Source organism: Silene latifolia, chromosome Y (assembly GCF_048544455.1).
Source record: "Silene latifolia isolate original U9 population chromosome Y, ASM4854445v1, whole genome shotgun sequence".
Lineage (NCBI taxonomy): Eukaryota > Viridiplantae > Streptophyta > Magnoliopsida > Caryophyllales > Caryophyllaceae > Silene > Silene latifolia.
The window spans coordinates 359,684,979-359,710,250 of NC_133538.1; the positions used below are offsets into that span (position 1 = coordinate 359,684,979).

General features: G+C 37.9%; 1 protein-coding gene across 1 annotated transcript; it reads left to right on the forward strand.

Annotated features, from left to right (window-relative positions):
• The first annotated feature begins 13,894 nt into the window (after positions 1–13,894).
• LOC141631708 (uncharacterized) lies at positions 13,895–15,091 on the forward strand. The gene has a single exon (XM_074444344.1). The coding sequence runs from the start codon at positions 13,895–13,897 to the stop codon at positions 15,089–15,091; it is 1,197 nt and encodes a 398-aa protein (XP_074300445.1).
• Positions 15,092–25,272: the final 10,181 nt, after the last annotated feature.

Sequence of the window (25,272 nt, forward strand, 5' to 3'; positions counted from 1 at the left end):
CTTTTCGTTGGTTTTGATATTTTGGAACAGATGTATTTCATTCTACAGTTTTGGGTTTTTGGTTATGTAATCACTTAAACTCATTTATTTAACTATGTTCTTTTATGGTCAATTTGATATACATTGCTCCGAGTAACCGAGATGGTAGCACTTCTATGCATTAGGTGGTCTTGGTAAGGCACCTTGGTGTATGGGGGTGTTATAGTCACATCACCAATCATCTGACTACACACTAAAGTATGTAGCCCGGCCAGAATATCCATCGTAACAGATATTCCACACCGCCAGTAGACGACCGAAACCGTTCCCACCTAAGCCCCGCTCATCTCCATCGAGCGAATAACCCATGTTCCTTATTGTGCACATCCCCCTTGTGACGGGAACCACAAGGGGAAAATAAAGGGCGTGAAGCCACTCCCGCAAGTGACTCCACTCAGCCGAGGGCGCACCTTACGAACCACAGACAAACATCAACAACCAATTATAATATCAATGTAAAACAATGCCAATACCAATTATGATATCATCAACATGCCAATCAACCAAACAACCATCTTATAATCATTTACACAATAACTGAGTAGGGAAACCCTACCTTTCGCAATCTGCTATAACTGCAGCCAATCACACAAATGTACAAAAGTACCACATCGTCACCTACAACAATAATCAACAATTACACATCATAAACCGATTTCCCCAAATCACCCAATTAGGGTTAGGGCAATACTAATTATCACACATAAAAACAATATAAGAATCTTACCCACAAGATGACGATTACAACGGTGTGATGAACTCAGAAATCCGATAAACCCTAGCCTTGATTTGATAGCAATGAGTGAAGAGAAAGAGCGTCTTAGTTTTCTTTTGTGAAAAGTTTGAGAATAAGAGTAAAAGTTAAAAAGGAACAGTTGAAATAACTTTATATAGCTCTTCACGCGTTACTATCAAACCCGGCTGGAAACTCGTAAAACGCGACTTACTCGATCGAGTAACTAACGTACTCGATCGAGTACCCGCTACTCGATCGAGTTGCCCCTACTCAATCGAGTACCCATCAGGCAGAACGTACTCTAGAATGCAAAACTAACTTACTCGAGAGAGTAAGTCCTACTCGATAGAGTACTCAACAGCCCAAATATCTGAGGTATTACAGTCTTCCATCCTTAAAAATGAACTTCATCCCCGAAGTTCAAATCCAACCTATAAAACATGAATAGCTAACACTAACTCCACCAACTATCCCTACCTCTACAACGCGGCTCCCGATATCGTATCAACTATAGTATAGCTCTCGACACTAACTACATAATACTACTTCCACAAATGTCGCTAACTCCGTCTCACTAACATATTATGCACTATCAAATCCAATATCAAGACAATTCACTAAGCGAGATCAACCACCGAACGGAATATTACATTCAACCACCCTTAAAAAGAACTTCGTCCTCGAAGTTTACTTATACTCATAAACATCATCACCCAAACTGTCAACACTATCAAAGTTTACTCACACCCATAATCAACATACCACTACAAGCACTGCTATTACCTTTAATAAAATCAATCACAATACAATTCCATCCTTTATTTTGCACCAAAACTCAGACTTCCAAATATACTACAACATGCACAACCATCAAACTCTCTTTATCGCATCGTACTCCTCTTAAGATAAATGTTACGTCCTCGTAACCTACTAATACTAGATCCTTAGCTGTTTTCTTCCCCTTATCCTCATATTATATCACCTATCACCGACTATCACTTCAACACCGACAACCATCTCATATCCAAGGCTCTCTCTCCCTAACAGCTCTCGTGCCTCCAATTATTCTGCACTCCATCTAACCTATACCATAAAATCCTCAGCATAACCACTACTCCAACTCTTCAACATTACCGCAAAATGACATACTTGTTTATACATGCACTTATCTCCACAATCATAACTCACGATCCACAATTGTTACACACACTCACACTATATCCTCAAGTTCTCCTTTTTATTGCTGTAAAACTCATCCATAACTTAACATAATACTAATTGCCAATACCTATACTCACTGTCCCAATAAAGATTACGAACCACTTGCCGCTTCCAGTTCAGCACACACACATTCCACAAAACTCTTGCCACAACTATGTCAACCAATGTCTCATCTAAAACAAGGTCAAAAGTACACCAACAACCTCTCAAAACTGTGTCCCATTAACAGAATATCTTTATACCATGACAACAACGGAAACATACGCAACTCTCTTCCATATCATACTCTACCCTTACTCCTCAGCAGAAACTGGTAAGAAACATCAATAAACAAAACAACAATCTATATGCCCAGACCGACACTAACAGGAAACAACAGTAACAAAACAACAATCTATATAACTGATATACACTTTTGAAAGTTCGTCTTATCAGTATCCCGCCTACTCTACTACAACCGATGACGGCATCGCAACACTGGCACCAACAACCGCACCGCAGTGCGATAATACTCGTAGCATAACACGAAGTACCATGTCCAGATCGCCACCCGAGGCACAACAACCACATCGAAAGTCATAACAACTTATACAATCCCATAAACACAGACTTAGTTCAACTTCTTGGACAAGAAAACTTTCTTAAAACCGCTTTACTAGATCACAACGTAACATATTACACGGAATAAACAGATATTAAACTTATGAATATCATCCATACTATTACTCATGAGGTCAGAACCTCACACTATCACTTACAGATATCATACATACACATACAAGTATAACTAGCCATTCCAGATCACCCAACTTACCACTTTTTTAATATCATCCGATTAGGTTACCGTACACACCATATGACGCGGAACACTCAGATACGACTTTATAACTATCACACCATACCACTACTCGTGAGGTAAAAACCTCACACAAACATTTACACACATTATAGACCCATAATCAAATCTAACTAGTCAATCCTGATCATGTAAGTTGCCACCTCCTCTCGCCCGAGCTTAACTCGTATGCTCCTCATAACACATTCTCCCATTCGCGTAAATATCGCCTCCTGACGAATGTAACCATACCATTAATACCCAACTACTAATAGACGCCTCATATATCCACATCTTATACTCCCACGCAACCATATATACCAATCCGGCCTCCACAAAATCAACTTCTCTAGGACGACTATCTTCTCTATTCATCATCACCCTTAACCACTAGTGACAACATCACAACACCACCACTGTTCGTATAACAAATCTTTTACACTCACCTCTAAATATAACAGTTCCTTTCCTATCTTGGGTTAATATCCCAAATAACGAACATCAAATCCATCAACAAAATTACCTCAACATTCATTCCAATTCTATCCTTAAGTGTATCGTCACTTAACTCTCCACCAAAATCTCATATCGTTCAAACACTCTACCAACTTCTTACAACCTTAACTCCTCAAAACTCATGGCTAACATGTCGTCCTGAAACTCCTAATTTCATGTTCCTTAACTCTGGTCAACGTTCTCTCAGCTTACTTCCATCCTTCTTTTCCCTTTATACTCAACAATACCAATTAATAATTCATCTCCTTACTCCTTCTACCTAATTTTTTAGTAATCCAGTTAACTTCTCGTTGCTCCATAACTCAAATTCCATTAATTCATATCAGTATCTTTCACTCTCCCTTATCACTGATTCTCTCTCATCATGCTACTTACTCACACTTGCCACCATTAAGTCCACACAATCAATGATTACTCATCAATTAATTGCATCTCCCTTTTTACATATCTAGAACCAAAATTTCACTTTATACCGTTAATTGCCCAAAGAATTACACACTAGGCTCACCTCTTAATAATCCAAATTTCCAAACTCAGTCACTATCTACAATCGCGGCATAACTCGATCTAAGCTCACTATACACCATTCGTTTCCATCCCTCTATAACGACCTTCCATCACGTATATCCTTAACCAACACAATCCTAACCATCTCCCACCATAAATCCTTACACATCCCAAGTTGTCACTATTCGCATCCCTCATTTCAATCTTTTCATTCTCACGTTCCTCGAACGTGCATCACCCCTTGCCCATATACACTTACCTTTACATTAGTCATCACGCGACTATATCACTCACTACCTCTCACAAAACATGCTCCCCGTCCTGATAAGTTCATCAATCTTCCCTTTCCTTTTCCCACTATTTATCACAACCACATATAACCCATGTCCTCCCTACCAAACTCATACTCATCTTATAGTGCTACTCCTTATATCAAAGGACCTGGTTACTTACGCATCAGGACCAACACATATGTAAAACCATGCATAAAGAAGCAAAAGAATAACGTTGAAATAAATATGATATGCGACGAGGTCAAAAGATAAGCATATGACCCAAAACAGGGGTTACTAGATCGAGTACAGCCTACTCAATCGAGTAGGTGAAGATCAGAAGCACGCATAATAAATTACCAGGGCTAGGTGTAGTCGGTCGAGTACCAAGAGGTGTAATCGATTAAATAAAGGCTACTCGATCGAGTACCCTACGCAGTTCTGAGCACCGTCCAATTTTCGTAAAACGGTCATATATCACTCATTTCTTGGTCATTTTGCGCGTGTGACCTATCGTTAGAATCTTAAAAGAACACGATATCACCTCCAATTAGAACCACATTAATATCATATATGCATCTCAAGTTATAATAGTTTAAAGACAGCTCATCTATAATCGAACAACATAACTATTCGGTTTCACATGTTACTAACTAACATCTCTTATTCCACAAGCTACTAACTAATCAAAAGCCATACAAGAAACACCAAATCATGCCTCCTACCACTCCATTCCACCTTAATCATATATATACAAATATCACAACTCCTATCGCATGTTACTACTACAAAGTCAAACATTAACTTTCATCTTGGTTATGTATATCCTTCAAATTTATCCAACATACAATCCAACACTTTCCATTCAAATCAATCATATCTTTATCCAACACGTGCATATGAAACAACCATAAACAAGTAGCGATCCAATGACACCCCATAGTGACCGGTTCAAAGTTGTAGGGCGAGTTCGCCACTTTAGGATGTCTCCCAAGCCTTTGCATTAGCTCCTAACAACTCCTACCCCGGTTCATTTTAATTTGACTCTCTACATTCATTGGGTTCATTATTTACAGGTACCAAAATTGCCGCTCTGATACCACTTTAGAACACCCCCATACACCAAGGTGCCTTACCAAGACCACCTAGTACATGAGAATGCTACCATCTCGGTTTCCCGATGCATAGTAATCAAAAGTGACCATCAAGAAACGTACTTTAAGTAAATAAATTTAAAGTGATTACATCAAATCCAACTGTAGAAAAAATACAACTGTTCCAAAACCAAAATCCAACTAAACTAACAAAATGTTATGACACAACAGCGGAAGACTACTACTCTGACTCGTGGTGACTCCATCCCCAGCTAATCCCGCGTGAACCTGAGATATATCCTTGCTAAACAACTGCTCACCATCTCCGAATGGATCACCACAGTTTTCAAAAAATTTAAACGAGGCCAGTTACTGCATAAACTATATAAGACAATACAACAGACAGTTACACAATCACAATCCCCCCAACACCGTCACATCACCAATCATCTGACTACACACTAAAGTGTGTAGTCCTGCCAGAATATCCATCGCAAAAAATATTCAACACTGTCAGTGGGGGACCGCAACCGTTCCCACCTAAGCCCCTTTTATCTCCTTCGAGCGAATAACCCATGTTCCTTAATGTGCATATCTCTCTTGTAACGGGAACCACAAAGGGCGAATCAAGGGTGTGAAGCTGTGGACATGAGCCACACCACGGCGCGCGCCGAAGCACTTGAATAAGCTTGTATTTTTGGAATCGCCACCAATTTTTATGGGAAATTGGAACCGTTCGAATACCTCGTGCCATGTCAAGACACAAAGTAGAGACATGAACACTAAGAACTCGTTACCCTTAGCATTCTATGTCTAGAATGACTCTCATGGATGCCAATGAACACAGATGTTCACAGAGATCTGGAGTAAGGGGTGAGTGTACGTATTTGGAAGCTCTTTAATTCGAACACCTAATCCCGCCGGCCTCGATAGCGGCCTCTACTAATGATTAGGGAAGTTGTTCATATTTGATATGTCATCGATTATATGCATGCAATACAACAAACAATAGATTAATCCTAACATGTGAGTTAAACTATGTTTGTGAACACGTAATTTTAGCAAACAATTGAGGTCAAAGTTGAGAGTTAGATTGATTACATGTGGAAAGACAAGTAAAATAAATCATACAACAGCGATAAAAAAACTGTAAAAAAATAACAATAATTAAAATTACAATGAACAAGGTTTAATTGATTTACGTCCTTGAAACGGATTTTCAAAGATGAAAATAAATAATGAATAGAAGGGTTAGAAATTAAAGTAACAAAATAGGTCAGATTAGGGGCGATATTACGATTATTTGTTAATTAAGCACCTAATTAGAAGCTACGTCTAGGCGAAAACGAGTTCAGGGATAGAAAACACCTAAGAACAGGCGCAACATCTGCTGCATCCCTTGGAAGAGGCGCAGCTCCTTCTGCGCCTGTTCTTAAGTTGAGCTCTGTCTGTGAAGTCAGAACCGCAGTCCGTTAATGTTCATTGGTATTTTAAGATCAATTATCGATTAGGAACTCGAGTAAAAGTGATTCAGCAGGTTATATACATATGGAACCGTCATAAAAGCGATAAAAACGGATTAAAACGAATTAAAATGAGTTAGATTTATTTACAGCATCGGAATTAAATTAATTACACTTGGATTTAAGACAGTTGGAGAATAAAATAGAACGGAATATGAAAAGTATGCACAAAAATACGAATCCCAGAAACTTGGTACAGACAAATCGGGTTCCTAAAATCCGGGTTTGATATAGTGACAAAAACCCGCAAATATCGAATTATAAGGGATTTAGGTCGAGATAAAACGTTATGATTAAAAAGGATTATTAAAATATGATTTATATACTGAAGAATGAAAGAAAGTAGGAAAATAAGACGAAAAGAACAAAACAGTGGAAACCGAGGAAGAAGAAGAAGAGCAGGAGCAGCAAGCAACCTCTGGAAGAGGCGGAGCATATGCTGCAACCCTTTGAAGAGGCGCAAGTGCTGCTGCGGTTCTTCTCGACGTCTGATATCCACTGCTGTGTAAAAATAGTTTTACAAAAGGGTTTTTAAGATCGGTTTTGAATGTCTTTTTGAAGTAAACCTTACATTAATTGGTACAAAAATAAAAACATAAATTAAAAATGGGATTTACACCCTCAGACTTACATGTTTGATGGAACGAGATTAACTAAGTTAACGTTAGTGATTGCTCGACACGAATGTAAGTAGAAAGTGCCCTCGTTGGAGGATTTTAAATTAATTGATTGATTGATGTGTAGTGGTGAAATTGGTCGGTCATGCAACGTGATTGGTACTCAGAATTATCTGAGCTTACGTGGTCGACTAATCAAGAACGTAGGCGTTGAAAGCTTAGAGCAAGGTCTAGAATGCAAAGAGAGAAGAGAAGGACGGACACTCGCGTGAAAAATATGGAGACCGGAGTTCTCTATTTATACCAAAAAATGTGAAAGAGTTTTGGAATGACACAAACTTTGGAAAAAAATCATGAAAATATTCCGTAAACAGCCAAACAGGGCTGGGGAAGAGGTGCAGCAGCTGGTGCGGTCCTTCCAAGAGGCGCAGCATATACTGCGTCATTTCCCAAGAGGTTTCCTCCTCCGGAAGAATGATTTCCGCGTTTATGTTATGGAATTGCGGTAGATCTATACTTCCTTATTCCGTAAAATATGATATACGGAAGATATTTTACCAAAAGATATAAAATTTGATTGGGAATAAATATTTAGAACATTCCGACTCGACATTTTAAATGGTTTCTTAGAAAATGAAGCGATTTTTGACCCGGACTCCAAATGAACTCTAATTACTGTCAAAACAACCGTATCGGTGCGTAGATGATGACCAAGGGGTAGACTCAAGTGTTTGAGCCTTCACCTGACGATAAACTTATGAACTGTCATAAATCGTTCCGCGTACCAAACATGCGGCCCAATCTTCATTGGGTGGTGGCGGGAGGTGTAGAAATGAGGTATCTACAGAGCCCCCACTTTGACTGAGGCTTGGATAAGGCGAAAGTCAAAGTATAGCCATCAGGTCAATCGAAGATTACAACCTGACGACCATGGCGACGCAAGGCGGCTCAAGCGGTCTGAACTAAGGACCTGTCATTGGGAACATTTTAGAGTCTGTCGACTATCGGGGAGGGTTATTTAAAGTCCATTAGACTACGTAAGGAAGCTCGCCAGCCATAAGAAGAAACCATACTTGAGATACTCCTAGGTGAAACGGGACTGAAGGCGTTTCGGTGAAACTTTTGGTCTCAAGATAACTTGGTGTCTGAAGGCATGAAGACTGAAGGCTAAGTTTGAAGGCATGAGAGTTATCTGAAGGACTAAGGATTATCTAAAAGATGTGAAGGATTATCTGAAAGATTTGAAGGATATGATGTATATGAGGGTCAGCAGGACGTTGGGAGAAACTGCTGGAGAATCTGCTTGCGTCGGTCTGAAGCGAACTCTGTTTCTGAGAAATTCGTGGGCTGTGAATGGTAATGAAATCTCGCTTTGGGAAACATATAATGTCTTGAATGTCAATAGCAACACTGCAAAATATCACTGGAAAAATATATACTGACGAGTAGGAACATCTTGATCGTCATGAGCAACACTGCGAAATATTGCTGGAGGATATATGGATGACTCTGTCGGGATTAAATCATTCTTGGGGAAATCTGCTTGTGTCTGTTCTCAAACAAACTCCGCTTCTCAAGAAGTACATTGGCTATATTGAACGCTCGCTGGGAATATAAATGCATCGACAAAGGTGCGTCTTAAACATCGTCGAGGAAAATAAAGAGGCTTGACTGATAGTGGCGTGTCCTAAGCACCATTGGAAGTCCGCTCGGTTGTTGCAAATGAAATCCTGATAATAAAAGATAGGCCTGTGAACTGCGTTCAAAGGGTCCTTGTTGAGAAATAAAACACTGTGACGGTTTTGCAGTGGCCGAAAAAACGCGGGCCTGGATGAAAAGAATGCCCAAGAGAGCTAAGTATACGGTATAAGACGTCGGAGAAGAGGCGCACAAAACTTGGGCCCCCAAATAACAAACTTATAACAGATTTTCAAATTTGGAGCTGAGGACTCGTTGGAGAATAGGCGCAGCACAAGCTGCGGCTTTTTGAAGGGGCGCAGCTAGTGCTGCATCTTTTCTTGGGCTTGTCCCTGTGTGGGTAAAAACGCGATAAATCGTGTTTTATTTCATTTTCACAAAACACAATTTCTTTCTAAAATCTCTCAAATTTCAACAACAATCCATCAAAAATTGATCAATTCGTGCTATAAACCATGATTAATCGAGGTATGTATCTTATTCTTACTTTAAATTGCGTTCTTGCTTGATTTTGATCGAAAAAATTAGGGTTTTTCTTCCGTTTATTTCGAAAATTTGGGGCTTTTGCCTCAAATCGATTTGTCTTGCAAAAGTTACATTATAAATGGGTAATTGGTAATGTTAGGAACATAACCATGTATTCTTTTTGAATTTTCGTCATGTATTGAGCATTTGGGCGAAAAATGACACGATTTCTCACTATTTCGAAAATTGCTTTGAAAATGACCTTAGGATTGTCCATTTTTGATGAAGCTTGGTGTTTTAGAACCCTTTTGTAGCGGGTAAACTTGCTATCATGTCAAATTTTTGATTTGTGACAACTCTTTTAGGACACTTTTTAGGGCATAATCGCTATTATAGCGAAATGCTGCCGAAATTTCGACTCAAACCCGGAACTGGGCTTTAACTTAGACTTGAATTGCCTTAACCTACCACATGTGTGGTCGGGTTTTGAAATAAATGGCCAAAGATGGCGAGAAAAACCGCTTTTCATGTTCGAAAATGCTTGAAACGGCCTGAAAGAGGCTTGTCATGGCCTGACATGGCCCCGTTTGTCTTGACTTTGCAGGTGACGTGCCTTCTACGTCAGGGAGTGTCCCCATGGTCGTGGACTTCGACCCTTCTCGTGCTCTCGTGGCGGGAGAGAGACAGAAGGAGGAGTTGGAGGAGGAAGTTGAGGAGGTCCCGCGGAGGGCCAACGTGGGGCGAGGTGGTCGCCAGCTTGTGGGTGCACCCGAGTGGGCCGAGAAATGGGATGACAGACATCTCATTTGGGTGGCAGAGAGCCACCTGTCTTATAAGACGGCGAGGAGTTTGGTAAGTTTTGAGCTTGTCATTTCCTATTTTACTTGCCGTTTCATTTCTCATTTGTCTTATGATAAAGATAGCTTTACTTTAAATTGATACAGGAGGCCGGAAACTTGAGGTCCTTTTCCGGTTACATGACAATGATGGACGCCTTCGAGAGGCTGTCGGAGGAGGAGAAGGCCATCATCGAGCTGGGAGCCTTCGGGGCTTTGGTAGGAGCTTGGAGGGTGATCAGGGAAAAGAAGATCCGGGCTAGACTTAGCTTGATTTGAGCTTTCCATGATCGGTACTGGGACACGACCTCGACTTTCCATATGCCTTTTGGAGAGGTCGGGGTCCCTTTGGAGGATTATGGCATGATCTCAGGTCTGGCATGTGGAGAGGAGCCCTTAGTGCGGCCGTTGACGGCCATGAAAGCAGACTCGGCCGAGGCGAGGAGTCTGATTGGCTGGAACCTGGCGGCGAGTGTTTCCAGTGTTCCCGGGTTAGTACCGAGTTCCTACGTCAGGGACTACGTTGCAGGTAAGGTCCAGGCGAGGGTGATGATAGATGGGCGGATGGTGTCTCCACCTCCTTGCACAACTGAGCAGAAGGGTCGTCTGTGGTTGTGGTGGTTCTTGTCTTCGATTTACCATGGAGACAAGGGGGAGAGGCTGTCGACGAAGCTTCTTCCCTTCCTTGCTGACTTGAGTAGCCTAGGTCATTGGGACTGGGTTTCTCCTGGCTTTATGGTCCTCACCCGTTACTTGATGGCCATGGTATGTCCGGAGCTGATGGAGAAGGGGACTTCTCCTGCCACTATTGGTCCTGGGCTCCTGTTGGAGGTATGAACCTCTTCTTTGAATTATGAAAGATCATGATTTCTTCATTTCTTTATTGCTATTATTGTCTTTGTAGAAAATAATCATTATTCTGTCTGCAGGCGTGGGTGAACTCATACTTTCCTAGCTTTGCGCCCAAGAAGATGGAGCCCAAGCCGACGGCGTACCCTGTTGTGAGTGTTGGAATATGTGTCCTCCGACAATAATGCGATCACAACTGTAGATCATGATGATCACATGTTTAAATCTCATTTTAAGAATACATGTGGGATGTAATATTTTACAGTCAACTGGTCCACACATATCGGTAATGATTGGCTGACTAGAGTTTGACATTACCGTCGTGCGACGGTGGTGATCAGTTGATCCCCTTAGGTCATACCTATAGGGAAATACTCTTAATTGATTATTTAATTAATCGTATATCGATACGAGTTAATTAAATTGGTTAAAATTGACGGATAATTTTGTGAGTAAAGTTAACGTGTCTTATTGTAATTTGATTAAATGAGATACGGTCTAAGTAATCAAATTGTCTTATTACTTAGAGAAGATTATTGTTTACGAAACAATTGAAATTGAAATTGAATGAATAATTTATTATAAATACAAGACGTTGTAATTTATAATTTGATAAACCGTTTTGGTACAAGTAATTAGGAATTACTAGTCGACTTTGTATATGACATATTTTATGAGTACGTTGATTTTTAATATGTTAAAAATACATTACAATTTCACATGTCAAGTAACATGTCACATATGTCACAATTGACAAATGACAAAATAAAATGGACTACCTATTTTATCTCAAGTGTACCGAAATATTGGAGGGATTAAGGTTTATATTATGTTTTTATTTTTAATTGGAAACATGATGATTAAAGCCTAATGTCTAGCATTGCATGCTTAGTCTTATCTTGAGAAGAACAAGACCATGCATTGGCTCTCCAATAAGACCCCTCCCACCGGTTTTCTATGTAGAGAAAAACAAAAATGGTTTCCTCTAATTTTCATTCACTACTTCATCTAACATTTTTCTAGTGTAAGAAAAATATTCTCTCTACAATATGAAACATTTTAGAGAAATAAAAACCTCACAAAAAGCTCCTCTCTTGACCGAAATATTCAAGAGGAAATACAAAATATTTTTGTGTCAATTTTATAGTAAGACTTGTATTATTTCTAGTACAAAATAATATTAGTAATTAAGAGGTTTCCTTGGGTATATACTTTCGGGAGAAGTTCTAATTTGGACCTTTGTTCATCCATTTTAAGGAAAGCTCAAGAACTAACAAATAGGTGAATTTGTTGGTGTCCATTAATCCGAAATCATATAATAAGATTGATGATTTCTTCTCTTATCTTATTTATGTTTGCATGCATAAGATCTAGAATTTATTTTATGACTAAGTAAATTTGAACATATATGAATATGTAAATTAATGAGATTAATGAATTTCTAACAAGCGGTATCATGAGCCTTAGGTTGTTTGCATGCAAATCGGTTTATTGTTTTTCCGAGTTATATGATTAACATACAAAACTAATTATCTTGGATTTATGAAGATAAACCTAAAAATAACCTTGCATGTTAAATGTTTCTGGTCCTAAGTGATTTTTAGGACATTTTGGTTTATATATGGATTTTATTGTTCATTTTATAGATTATTGGCATTAAAATGTGATTTTTATGATAAAAATGTCATTTTTGGACGAAAAATAGCTAAACTTCGAATTTTTCAGTGGTTTTTGGATATGTTTTTACATATATTATCTACTGATGGCCTGTAAATGTTCATGATAAAATGAGTTGTTTTGCTCGAAATATGAATTTTTCAAGTTAAAATCGTATTTAAATGGGTAAATAGGTTAATATGAGCTATATTTCGAATATGGTCATGGAAATTTAGTACTCCCTCTATTTTTTTATATATGACTTTCTCACATTTCGAGGCACTCCCTTCTCTCTTCAATATCTCTTAAAATATAAGACTAAATATTATGATATGTATACTCATATGAAAGAGTTTTTCGTAAGGAATTTAATGGTACCATTTTTATTTTTTTTGAACAAATATATTTTTGTAAATATTAAAGTCAAAGGCTTACCTCGTAAATACAAAACGTCATATATACAAAAATGGAGGGAGTATTTTATCACATGCAATATTACAAAATGTTTTTATAATATTTGGCTATAATGAAGTCTTTATGCATGATTTATGAATTTTTGATGAAAAATCGAATAAATAGTGACTATAATTAGTAATAATGCTAAAACATACTTCATGACTAAAGAAAAAATGTCACATGTTTCATTTTATCATATATTTCAGATCTAAAAGTGAAAAGTTGATGAAAATTATTTTTTCTCATATTTTATGGTCATAATTGTTAAAATCGATAAACCGCAACATTGTTTTCACGATAAATTTTCGAAAATTTTAACCTAAGTTTTGAACATTATGAGTGTCATGGTATTTTTTCCAGAATGTTCATGAGTTTAAATTTCAAATTTCAAATTTATTTCAAATTTTTATAATTTAATTTGAAGTTTATAACATAATTTTGTATTATAGGTCCATTTATGAACAATATTAAGAAATCAAGGTTAATTATTGTCAAAATATTAGTGGAGACTAATTTTTGATTCCTAAGATGGTTAGGGTAATTAACTTGTACATAAATAGCATCTGGACTCACAATGAACAATACTAAATCTGAGATTTTCTTTAATGGGATGCAAGAGGAGGTCAAAGAAGGTATCAAATCAGTGACTGGTTTTAAGGAGGGGGTCATGCCTTTTAGGTACTTAGGGGTGCCTATACAACCTGGTAAGATATGCAAGAAGGAGTGCACCTCTCTTACTGAAAAAATGGTCTCTAGGATAAGAGGATTGGGAGCAAAGAAGCTTTCTTATGCTGGCAGGATCACCTTAATCAATTCTGTTCTCAATACATTGTATAACTACTGGGCTCAAATGTTTGTAATTCCTCAAAGTGTCATTAAACGTATTGAAGCTATATGTAGGAATTTCCTATGGGATGGAAGCCCTGATTTCCATAGGGTTCCTTTGGTAGCTTGGGACACAGTGACTACTTCAAAAAAGGAAGGTGGTCTAGGGATAAAAAAAGCAGACATTTGGAACATTGCCACTGTTGGGAAACTTGTCAATTGGATACACACAAAGGCTGATAGACTGTGGATCAAATGGATCAATGCTATTTACATTAAAGATCAGAACTGGCAGGACTACTCCCCTCCTGCTGACAGTACTTGGGTTTGGAAGAGCATCTGCAAAGTGAAAGAGAAGCTAAAGGAAGGGTTTGTGAATGGCAGCTGGGATCACCACCCTAAGGGATATACTATTCGAAGTGGATACGACTGGTTGTGCTCTGAACAGAATGCAGCAGACTGGTCACCTGTGGTTTGGAACAATTGGAATGTCCCTAAGCATTCCATTGTTACTTGGTTGATGATGCATAATGGGATGAATGTCAAGGAAAAATTGTTCAAGTATGGTTGCTGTGCTGATGATTTATGTGTGATGTGTGAGTCTCAAACTGAGACTGTACATCATGTGTTCTCTGAGTGTGTTTACAGTTGCAGAATTAAAGCTCAGCTAAGCCAATGGTTTGGAGGACCTGTCCCTAATACGTTACAGCTAGCTATGGTCTATCAGAAATCAGTCCTTTGGAAGGCAAGAGCTGCTTGTCTTACTGCTTATCACTATCATATTTGGTTCCAAAGAAACAATGCAAGATTAAACTCTTGTTTGGTGCGTCCTGAAGTGGTAGCCAGGAGAATTGGGGAAGAAGTTAGCAGAAGAGTAACAGCTAAGCTAGGAGGAGCCAATGTGAACATAGATTGGCTTGCTTTGATCCAGGGACAACAAGCTTAGTATGTTATATGTTATATGTTTGTTTGTGGCTTTGACGGGGCTTGAACCGTGATCAGTTGTGATCAGTTGTGTACCTTTTGTATATTCCTTGATTTTATATATTATATTCACATTTTCACCAAAAAAAAACTTGTACATAAATATGAATTTATGTAATTATTGTGATTTTAATAAGTTAAATCACGCAAATTCGTAAAAACCGATTAATATACGATATTGGCTCTTTAAAGGCGATTTAGCATAAAATCTAGCATGTTCATACATATTATAATGCTGCATTTTATTTATGATTGTCATATCTTAATTTTATGTAATTTTTGAATTATGTAATTTTACTTAGTATGGCCTTAGTTTTAATTGATATTACCCGAAATGTATGGGAATATCGATTCGGTTGTAATTATTGTGATCTCGTATCACCGTTTTGCAATTTAATAGATTTATTTTATTTTATTACAAATGTATAATAGGAATTTATGTAATTCATTTTGTAATTTTATTATTCCGGAGTTCCTTAAAGACGGTGCCATTCGAGAAGGTGGTCCATCAAAGGAAGTGTTGCCTTGAAGTGCGTGCCAAGTTCAAAGTTCAAGGGACCAAAGGAGTTGGTTTCCGAATTTGTAATAGTTTATTTGATTTACTATTTTAGGAAGGCCATACTAGGATTTTATTTTTATGCTTTGCATTTTATTTATATGTTGCATGCATCGCTAAATTGCCATAACTAAACATGCATTTTAAATCGTGTTTATCGACCGTGTCAATTACAATTATCGTAGTTCACCGCTTTAGTTCACTTAAAACGTGATAGATAATAAATTGACATGACCTCTCGCTAAAATAAACAATTGAGACTTAGCCTTACCAAAAAAGAGAAACCATGAAAACCTATTTCATGAGGGAGTGCACTCGGCCCTACCGGGGTACAAACCTTGTTACGTAGGGGAAGTGGGTGATAAATGTCTACCCACTGACTTTATAAAGATAAAGGTTGTATTCGGCTTTACCGATGCCCAAGTTGATGTAAATTTGGATCATGGACACATTTATTCGAAATTCGGGTTGAATTCAACGAAAGTATTCTCGACGGTTGCCGGATGTGTTTCGGGCTAAAGATAAATATTAATGTAATTTTATCGACCAAGAGTTCTAATAGTAGAATCGATTAAAGAGTTAATCCACCGAGTTATATTGATGAGGGTTGTATTCGGCTTTACCAATGCACAAGTTAATATGAATTTGGATCTTGGAATCATTTATCATAGTTGGGTAGAGGTCACTATGTAAATGCTTTACTTGTTATTTACAAGTATTAATAAAACGATGAATGTTAAGTTTTCCACTATTCCGTTATCATATTGTTCTATTTCTTTACCACAATTCATATACGATATCATTTCGATTTTTGATTCAAATCTCCATTAAAACATCGTAACTAAAGACAAATATGAATTTGCTTCTAAAACCTCATATGAACCATTGCTAAATATCTTTTTGTGAAAAGTGTAGATAGAAGTTATTCATTATCAAAAAGGCTTTTGATTATTGACTAACATATCTAATTACAATGGATAGTTATTCATATACTTAATTAAATTAAGTACTTTGAAACGTTAAATTGTTTTGGTAACTACATTTGCTGGAAATCAAAATTGACCAAAATACCGCAACCACTTCAATGAAAGTTTTAAGACTAAACAAACGAATGAAGAGCAGTCTTCATGAATTTCAATTTTGCTTCTCTTAGCAAATATTCATTGAAATGAGTGGGAGAATTCTCTTAATCGTTAAGAAAGGACGAGGTTCAAATAAGTAAAATTAGAATGGAATTGATACAAGGTAATGTTAAAAGTAAAGTTATTGAGAATAACGATACTAAGCCTATCAATCCCGACCGAAAAAGTTTGCCATTGTCTTAATTGTTGGACACTAGAAAGGAAACTACCCCAAATTATTGATGAATCAACAAGTTAGTTGTGGGACATCTAATAGGTCCTTCTTCTTTAAATGTTTATTTGATTGACATAAATTTTGCTAGTACTACTTCGTCAATATTAGAAACCGGTGGTAGTTTTCATCATTGTATTTGATACATAGGATGATTAGAATATGACGACTAGCAACAATGATGTTGAGAGATAGAGTCATCATGTACTCAATCTAGTTTTTGGGTTTAGAGTTGTACTTAATTGTGACTATTAAGTGCATAAACTCTAAATAAGAATATAAACTTGTTAAGATACAAAAGAGGTTTCACTTTTGTGACCCTATACACCATGATTTGATGTATGGCTAGCCCATTATCAAGGTGATTATATTCTAAACCAAACTAGAATGATATATCATGAAGATGATGCAAGACTCAAATTGGTAACCCAAGATTAAACCTTAGATTCTGGAATGATGAACGCAAAGAGTTATCGAGTACTCTTGAAACCATTAGATCTAATGGTATATGCGTATCTTGTATTCAAAGCAAGATGTCTCGTGCCTTTTGGTTGAAAAGGAGATCGAGGTTGTAAATCATTGATCCAAAATAGGTTGATCATTTTCTTTTACCAACGATTTAGGTTGACACTAATGTGTTCACTGAATAAGGTAAATAGAGAAATCTTTGAAGAAGTTCAAAGAGTTCCAGGAATCACGATTTAGTCGTTATGGGACTATCAAAGTGAAGACTTTGATATAAGCCAAAGGAAATGTGATATAGTATCACAATTTAATCTCTCTTAACACGCATTATGGGATAATGTGTGGTTGGATAAAGAAATCAAACGCTATTCGATATGGTTTGAACTTTAATCAAGTTACTTTGAGTTACTTGATCCTTTTGGGGATTTTATCATTTTGTCTAAATTATTTTTCTACTAAATCTAAAATGAATCATATGAGATATGAAATGGTAGGGTACCATGTTTGTAAGTTTTCATAAGAAACAAATGCTCATTTTTCCTTACAATAATCACGAGTACAACGGGTTTGTGGCTCGTGAAGCTGTCTTTCTAGAATACAAGTTTATTTCTAGAAGACAGAGTGGGAGAAAATATTCAAGAGCCACAAAAGAATTGTGTCAAAAAAAATTGTATGAAATTGTATGTCGCAAGAAACTGTATTTTCTTGACTACATGACGTTGTTTCTTCGAAACCTAGGAGGTTAAATTCATCACTTGTTGAAGATGATGAATTCATGTTACTTTTAAGAAAGTAAAGAGCTTACAACTTACAAAGAAATTGTTTGATTCAAGTTACTTCTGGAAAGTAATGAACATATGACTTACATGAGAGTGTTTAAGTCACAACTCAATACAAGGCTTAGAGCCATGAAAATCCGAAATAAATTCCAAGTGAATTGTTAGATATCAAAGCTTGATAGGTGGCAAAGGGTTTTGCACTAGTTGAAATGCTTAAGTCTATTTGGATCTTTTTAGGGATTGTGTTTCATTATGATGATATACATATAGCGAGTGAATCTAAAACCCACTTCTTCAATTAGAAGGAAAGTATTCAATACATGTCTTGAGTTTTGTAGATTCTTGCCATCCTAAGTTAATGTGAAACTTAAGAGAGGGTCTTAAGTAGCACATCAATGAGTTAGAATCAATGTTTTAATCATGTTATAAAACTTTTCTCGATAGGTCGAGAAGTAGTGTTTATACATAGAGTTTAGTGGGAGTTACGGTAATTTTTAATTAGTCTTATATGTGGATGACATATTGATCATTGGGAATGATTTAAGACTTGGAGTAATGTAATACATATTTAATATCCGGATTTATGGAGATAAATCTACATGATATTAGCGTCAAATAAGAAGTCTTATGTTGATAAGATTCATGATTAGTTCAATCGAGTTGAACATATTTGATTGATTCCATTTACTTCCGCTGCCGGATCAATTAAATGAGTAATGATGTACAACACTTCATATACTTTGAGTATGATGAATTGTTTCAAAATCGAATTTAAGTAATAGTTACCAAGTAGCCATATAGATTATTCTTAAGTGCTTGAGGAAGCATTAAGGATGAAAAATTAAGTGTTTTTGATGCAATTAACTAATTTGTGTAAGGGTGTTACACGAATGACAATTGAGATTGCGAAAGGTTTCAGACAAAACCATATTCAAAACACGTGAAGATGGTTAAGGAACCATTGTGGCTATGTTATTTAAGAAATAGATTTGCTAGAATCGTTCTAGGCAATAAAGAACAATGAGAGATATTTACAACGGAAATTGAGTACACTTGCAATCATGAGATGTGCAAGAGGATGGATCCCGCACACTGTGAAAACAGTGGGAGCTATTCTAAGGCTAGAGAACTTATGTCTAGATTGGATCTAGACACGTACTCAGAAAGTTTTGTAATGCAAATGTATACATTACAAAGGAAAACGAGAATGTAGTAAGGTTGAGTAAGGTACATGAAGTTGATAAAACCTACTAACCAAAGCCTTCTCATGGGCTTAACATGATGAGTCATGTCTTATGTCATTTCAATTGCATTGAGATGAACAACTACATATAATTTGAAAATGGATTATAAAAATATGAAGTAGTAATCATGTATTGACTATTCATATGTGATAATCACATTTGTCGTTCGAGTTTTTAAATCTAAAAACTCCTTTTATACCTTGTTACATCCAAACGGGTTGTAGAGACAATATTGAACCCCGTTAAAGTGAACCCGGATTAACATGTTATTTGCCCATAGTCACTTGTATGAGGTGACGTTTTGAAGTGACTAGAGTGTGATGCGATTGATGGCAAGTTCAAGTGCCATAGAGTCATGTGAGATGACTAGTTGATCACATAGGCAGACTGTTAGGAACACTTTGTCGGGCCTTATGACCGCTTATAGAGTTCTGGCAAATTTATATAGCCTGGTCGTGGCGAGAGCTACTATAGTATTCTAATGAGTCGATTCTTTTGACTAAAGACGGTTCGCCTAAGGTGGCACAGTTTCAGATTAACTTTGATTTGTGTTACTACGACCTTCGTAAATAGGGTCAAATGGGCATATTTTGGGTTATGATGGATGTGGCTAGTCGAAGGGAATAGTGCGATAAGAATTGTCCACCCCCTTGTCAGGGTTAAAAAAATATTTCAGGGCCACTCGAGGAGTAATGAAATGGAAATGTGTGGCCACGCTCGGAACGTATCTATGGTAGATAATTCCGGTCAATCAGTTATTCTCCAGATCGAGGAAACCACTCTCGATATGATCACTTGAAAGTACGACCTGAAAGACACCTTGCATTGAGTGGGAGATAGTAATAGGACAAGAGAATTGGTGACGCACTCTTGTCGAGGACAAGTGGGAGATTGTTGGAATATGTGTCCTCCGACAATAATGCGATCACAACTGTCGTTTATGATGATCACTTGTTTAAATCTCATTTTAAGAATACATGTGGGATGTAATATTTTACAGTCAACTGGTCCACACATATCGGTAATGATTGGCTGACTAGAGTTTGACATTACTGTCGTGCGACGGTGGTGATCAGTTGATCCCCTTAGGTCATACCTATAGGGAAATACTCTTATTTGATTAATTAATTAATCGTATGCCGATACAAGTTGATTAAATTGCTTAAAATTTACAGATAATTTTGTGAGTAAAGTTAACGTGTCTTATTGTAATTTGATTAAATGAGATACTGTCTATGTAATCGAATTGTTTTATTACTTAGATAAGATTATTGTTTACGAAACAATTGAAATTGAAATTGAATGAATAATTTATTATAAATACAAGACGTTGTAATTTATAATTTGATAAACCGTTATTGTACAAGTAATTATGAATTACTAGTCGACTTTGTATATGACATATTTTATGAGTATGTTGATTTTTAATATGTTAAAAATACATTACAATTTCACATGTCAAGTAACATGTCACATATGTCACAATTGACAAATGACAAAATAAAATGGACTACCCATTTTATCTCAAGTGTACCGAAATATTGGAGGGATTAAGGTTTATATTGTGTTTTTATTTTTAATTGGAAACATGATAATTAAAGCCTAATGTCTAGCATTGCATGCCTAGTCTTATCTTGAGAAGAACAAGACCATGCATTGGCTCTCCAATAAGACCCCTCCCACCGGTTTTCTATGTAGAGAAAAACAAAAATGGTTTCCTCTAATTTTCATTCACTACTTCATCTAACATTTTTCTAGTGTAAGAAAAATATTCTCTCTACAATATGAAACATTTTAGAGAAAGAAAAACCTCACAAAAAGCTCCTCTCTTGACCGAAATATTGAAGAGGAAATACAAAATATTTTGTGTCAATTTTATATTAAGACTTGTATTATTTCTAGTACAAAATAATATTAGTTATTAAGAGGTTTCCTTGGGTATATACTTTCGGGAGAGGTTCTAATTTGGACCTTTTGTTCATCCATTTTAAGGAAAGCTCAAGAACTAACAAATAGGTGAATTTGTTGGTGCCCATTAATCCGAAATCATATAGTAAGATTAATGATTTCTTCTCTTATCTTATTTATGTTTGCATGCATAAGATCTATAATTTATTTTATGACTAAATAAATTTGTACATATATGAATATGTAAATTAATGAGATTAATGAATTTTTAACAGTGAGGGACTGAGTGGTGTGCCGTAGGAAGAGCCAGCCCTCTTCTTACGACATTTGTTAGAGGGGCGTGAATGCCCTGGTGTTGGACAGCGTAAGCGCCTTCGATCCTTATTTAATTACCTTTCCTTTTGTGTCTTTTATTTAGAAGTGATCATAGGAATGACCCCCTTTTCCGTTCAGAGTCGATCATAGTAATGATCCCTCGTTTTCTTATTTTAGTGGGTGCCTGGACCTTGGGAGAGCTACCCTGAGGCTCCAGCTTCCGTGGCTGAGGTCCTTTGTCCTAGGAGCTCGAGTCGGTTGCTGCTGATGATGCCCATGGGACCTGTGTGGTACTTGGGCGAGCATTTGACTCGACAGTGCTGTCGTGACACCTTTACGGTCCCCATCGATCCTCCACGGACGATGTTTAGGGAGACTTCAGCGGTTGAGAGAGAGGCTGACTTGGCTGACGCGGGTGGTGATGCCGTCCTTCTTCCTGGCTAGGAGTACTCCGGGTTTGTCCGTTAGAGGTTGGCTTACTGGCCGATCGTGGTAAGCATTTTTACCTTTTTACTCGTTTTTGAATTGATTTGACAAATGATGAATGATCGTCGAATAAAGAAATCATTTGATTTTTTAGGAGATCGATGTGGCAGGCATCGAGCCCCCAGCTTACCCAGAGACACTGGAGTACACTGACGCGGCGTGCATGATGACCATTTCGGAGATCCGCGACTTTGGCGAGGAGGTGACAGAAGCTGGCTTGGAGGAGTGGCAGCACCTTGTGAGGAGGGTGAGCCCCCAGTTTTGGTTGCCCTTATTGTTTTTTATTGCATAGGAATGCATTTGTTTCTTTTTGAACCTTCTTTGTATTTGAATGCAGGTGGCACCATCCAAGTATGTAGAGCTGTGGAGGATGGCCAACTGGTTGCGAGCTACGGCCATGAGGCACTTCTAGGTGGCCCGGGAGGACAGGTATGAACCTCCCTTCCCTTTCCTTATTTATTTCTTGAAATTTCGAACTTTGTTGCAACGAAATATTATTTCATTTTATTGAAATGAGGCATTTCTCCATTTTTATGTAGAGAGAGCGTGACTTAGAGCGCGAGCTGGCACAATCCTTAGAGGAGACAGCTCGTTTGTTTTGAGATCTGGAGGTCAGGGACGCCAAGATTTCCGCTCTTCAGGCGACCCTAGCTGAGCTGAGGGGTCACCAGGACTAGTCCTTGTTTTTGTCGGTTTGTATATCTGCACATTTTTGGACTTTTCAGACTTTGTTTCGGGTGAGAGCCCCCAGTTTGATGTATATACTGTCTTTTGGTTGTGTATATAATGGCCTGAGTGCCTTTGTTGCTGGGTGTTTGTTTTTCATGTTAGCTTAAAAACAGGTTTGGTAGGTGACAGTTTGTGCCGTCGTGCTGCCGAAATTTACATAGAAATTACAAGTAAAACATATAGTCATATAGGTGGCCTAAATTGGCGCAAAATGAAAAGCAGTAAAAAAAAGTGCCCGAAAATGAGAAAAAATGACAAAAATAATGCCCATAAATGAGCAAAAATGACCGGACGGTAGGGAGGGCTACTCCCTAAAAAAGAAAATTAAAAGAAATGTCTAAGTGTGAAATATATTGAAAAGAGGAGTGAAATGATTTCCCCCCCTAAAAAAAAGAAATGAAAATGAGTAAGTGTGCGTGTTTTGGTTATAATGTTGATTTTACCTCGAAAAGCGAACCCGAAAAGGATTAGGAAACATAAAACTTGATAATTTAGTTGAAATTACCAAATTTAGTTCCTATAGGAATAGGAAACTTAGCCAAAAGCAAAATATGAAAGATCCGTGGCTGAAAACATGGAAAGAGGACCTGGGGAAGAGGCGCAACACGAGCTGCGACTCTTCGAAGAGGCGCAGCAAATGCTGCGTCATTTCCCCAAGTTGTCAGTCCTTGACAGAAATTAGGAAACAACGAAAGTATAAATAGAGACTTCGGTTGAGCTTTTATTCACATAATTCCTTCTTCTTTTCATCCGTCTATTACATAAATCTCACATGTCTTCTCAAAAAATTTCCAAAATAATTATGGATGCCTTCGAAAACCGTATGAGGGAATGGACGAATGAGTTTACAAATGTTGAGAAACACGACATGGGTGCTTTTAATTTAGGATCGATCATAACTCTCAAGTTAGTAAAAGTGGTGAAGCCTTTCTTGGATGCTTGTCTTGAGTATTGGGACCAAAATTTTCACGTGTTCGCGTTTCCGGGAGGCGAAATTTGTCCTTTTCATGAAGAAATAGCTGCTATTGGAGGATGGGACCCAGAACATGTACCGGCTATACCCCCTAGCTCTCAAGGCTATACAAATAAATTTAGGGATTTGCTTGGATTGATCAAGGCTGAGGTGGACCTTCTTGTGACTTCAAAAGGTGTCGGTATGTTTGACTTTATTGATCGATTTATAAATAGGGAGGACCTTACCGTTTCCTATGCTGCGAGGTGCAGGGCCTTCGGGTTTTGTCTACTTCATTTCTATGTCCTTCAAGGGCACGTTGATAAGGAGATGAGGGGTGATCCTCGTTTTCTGAGCATAATAGAGCAAATGGAGCTGCGCAGGAGCCCAACGTGCCTAGTCTTAGGGGAGACCATCCTTGGTTTGGATAATATGAAGGCTAACCGTGAGCTTCCTTATCTGGGAAGTCCCGTCATTCTGCAGGTAAGGATCCTATTTGATATTCGACCGTTTTTTTTTTGTTTTTCGTTTTTTTTCGTCTTTGTTTCTTCTTTTTTTCGTCTCTTTTTTTTCGGTCGATATAAGGGTAGTAAATCCCGTCCCCTTTTTGCAGGTTTGGCTGATGGAACGACTGTGGCTGATCGAGTCCCCAGTTAATGTGCAAGGATATCATGCTTGATCAATTGTAATGAGAACTAGGCTATACATGGTGGACTTCACTCGGGTATGAAACTACTGGGAAAATAAGTTGAAGAGTGAAGGTGGCCCTTTGATCCGATGGATTTTGCCATGGTGGCACATCAGGTCAGTTACTGGAGTCTCATCTCTGGATCTGACACGGTCAGTTCGTGTCCCTGGCTTGGAATTCATGGTTTGTATTTTTCCTGAGAGATTGATGAGGCAAGTGGGCCTTAAGTAGAAAATTCCGAAGTTAGATACCGTTCCTCAAACTGCCTTGGCACATACTTCGGAGTCTTGTCGAGAGTGGGTACATCGGTGGGCCCAGAGGAACATGTGGTTCATACCAGTTCCCGTTGGCTCTTTATGGGTATCTGACTCATATTTGCAATGGAGAAAGGCTGGTACTCCTGAAGAGCGTGAGAAGTTGAGGAAGCACGAGCCCGTGGACTATAAGATCCGTGAAGTAGCAAAGGAGAACCAAAAGTACTTGACTGAAGAGGAAGAAGAGGCCGGATTCCGAGTCGTTCGTCCGTTGAAGAAACCGAAGACCGCCTCTGCCGGGAAGATGGTGATGGATCGAAATCGTAAGGCTAGACCACGAGAACAACCGTTGGTGATTAGGTCGGAGATAATGCAAGAGCGTCCGGCTCGTGGTCGAGCCAAGAAGTATGATAA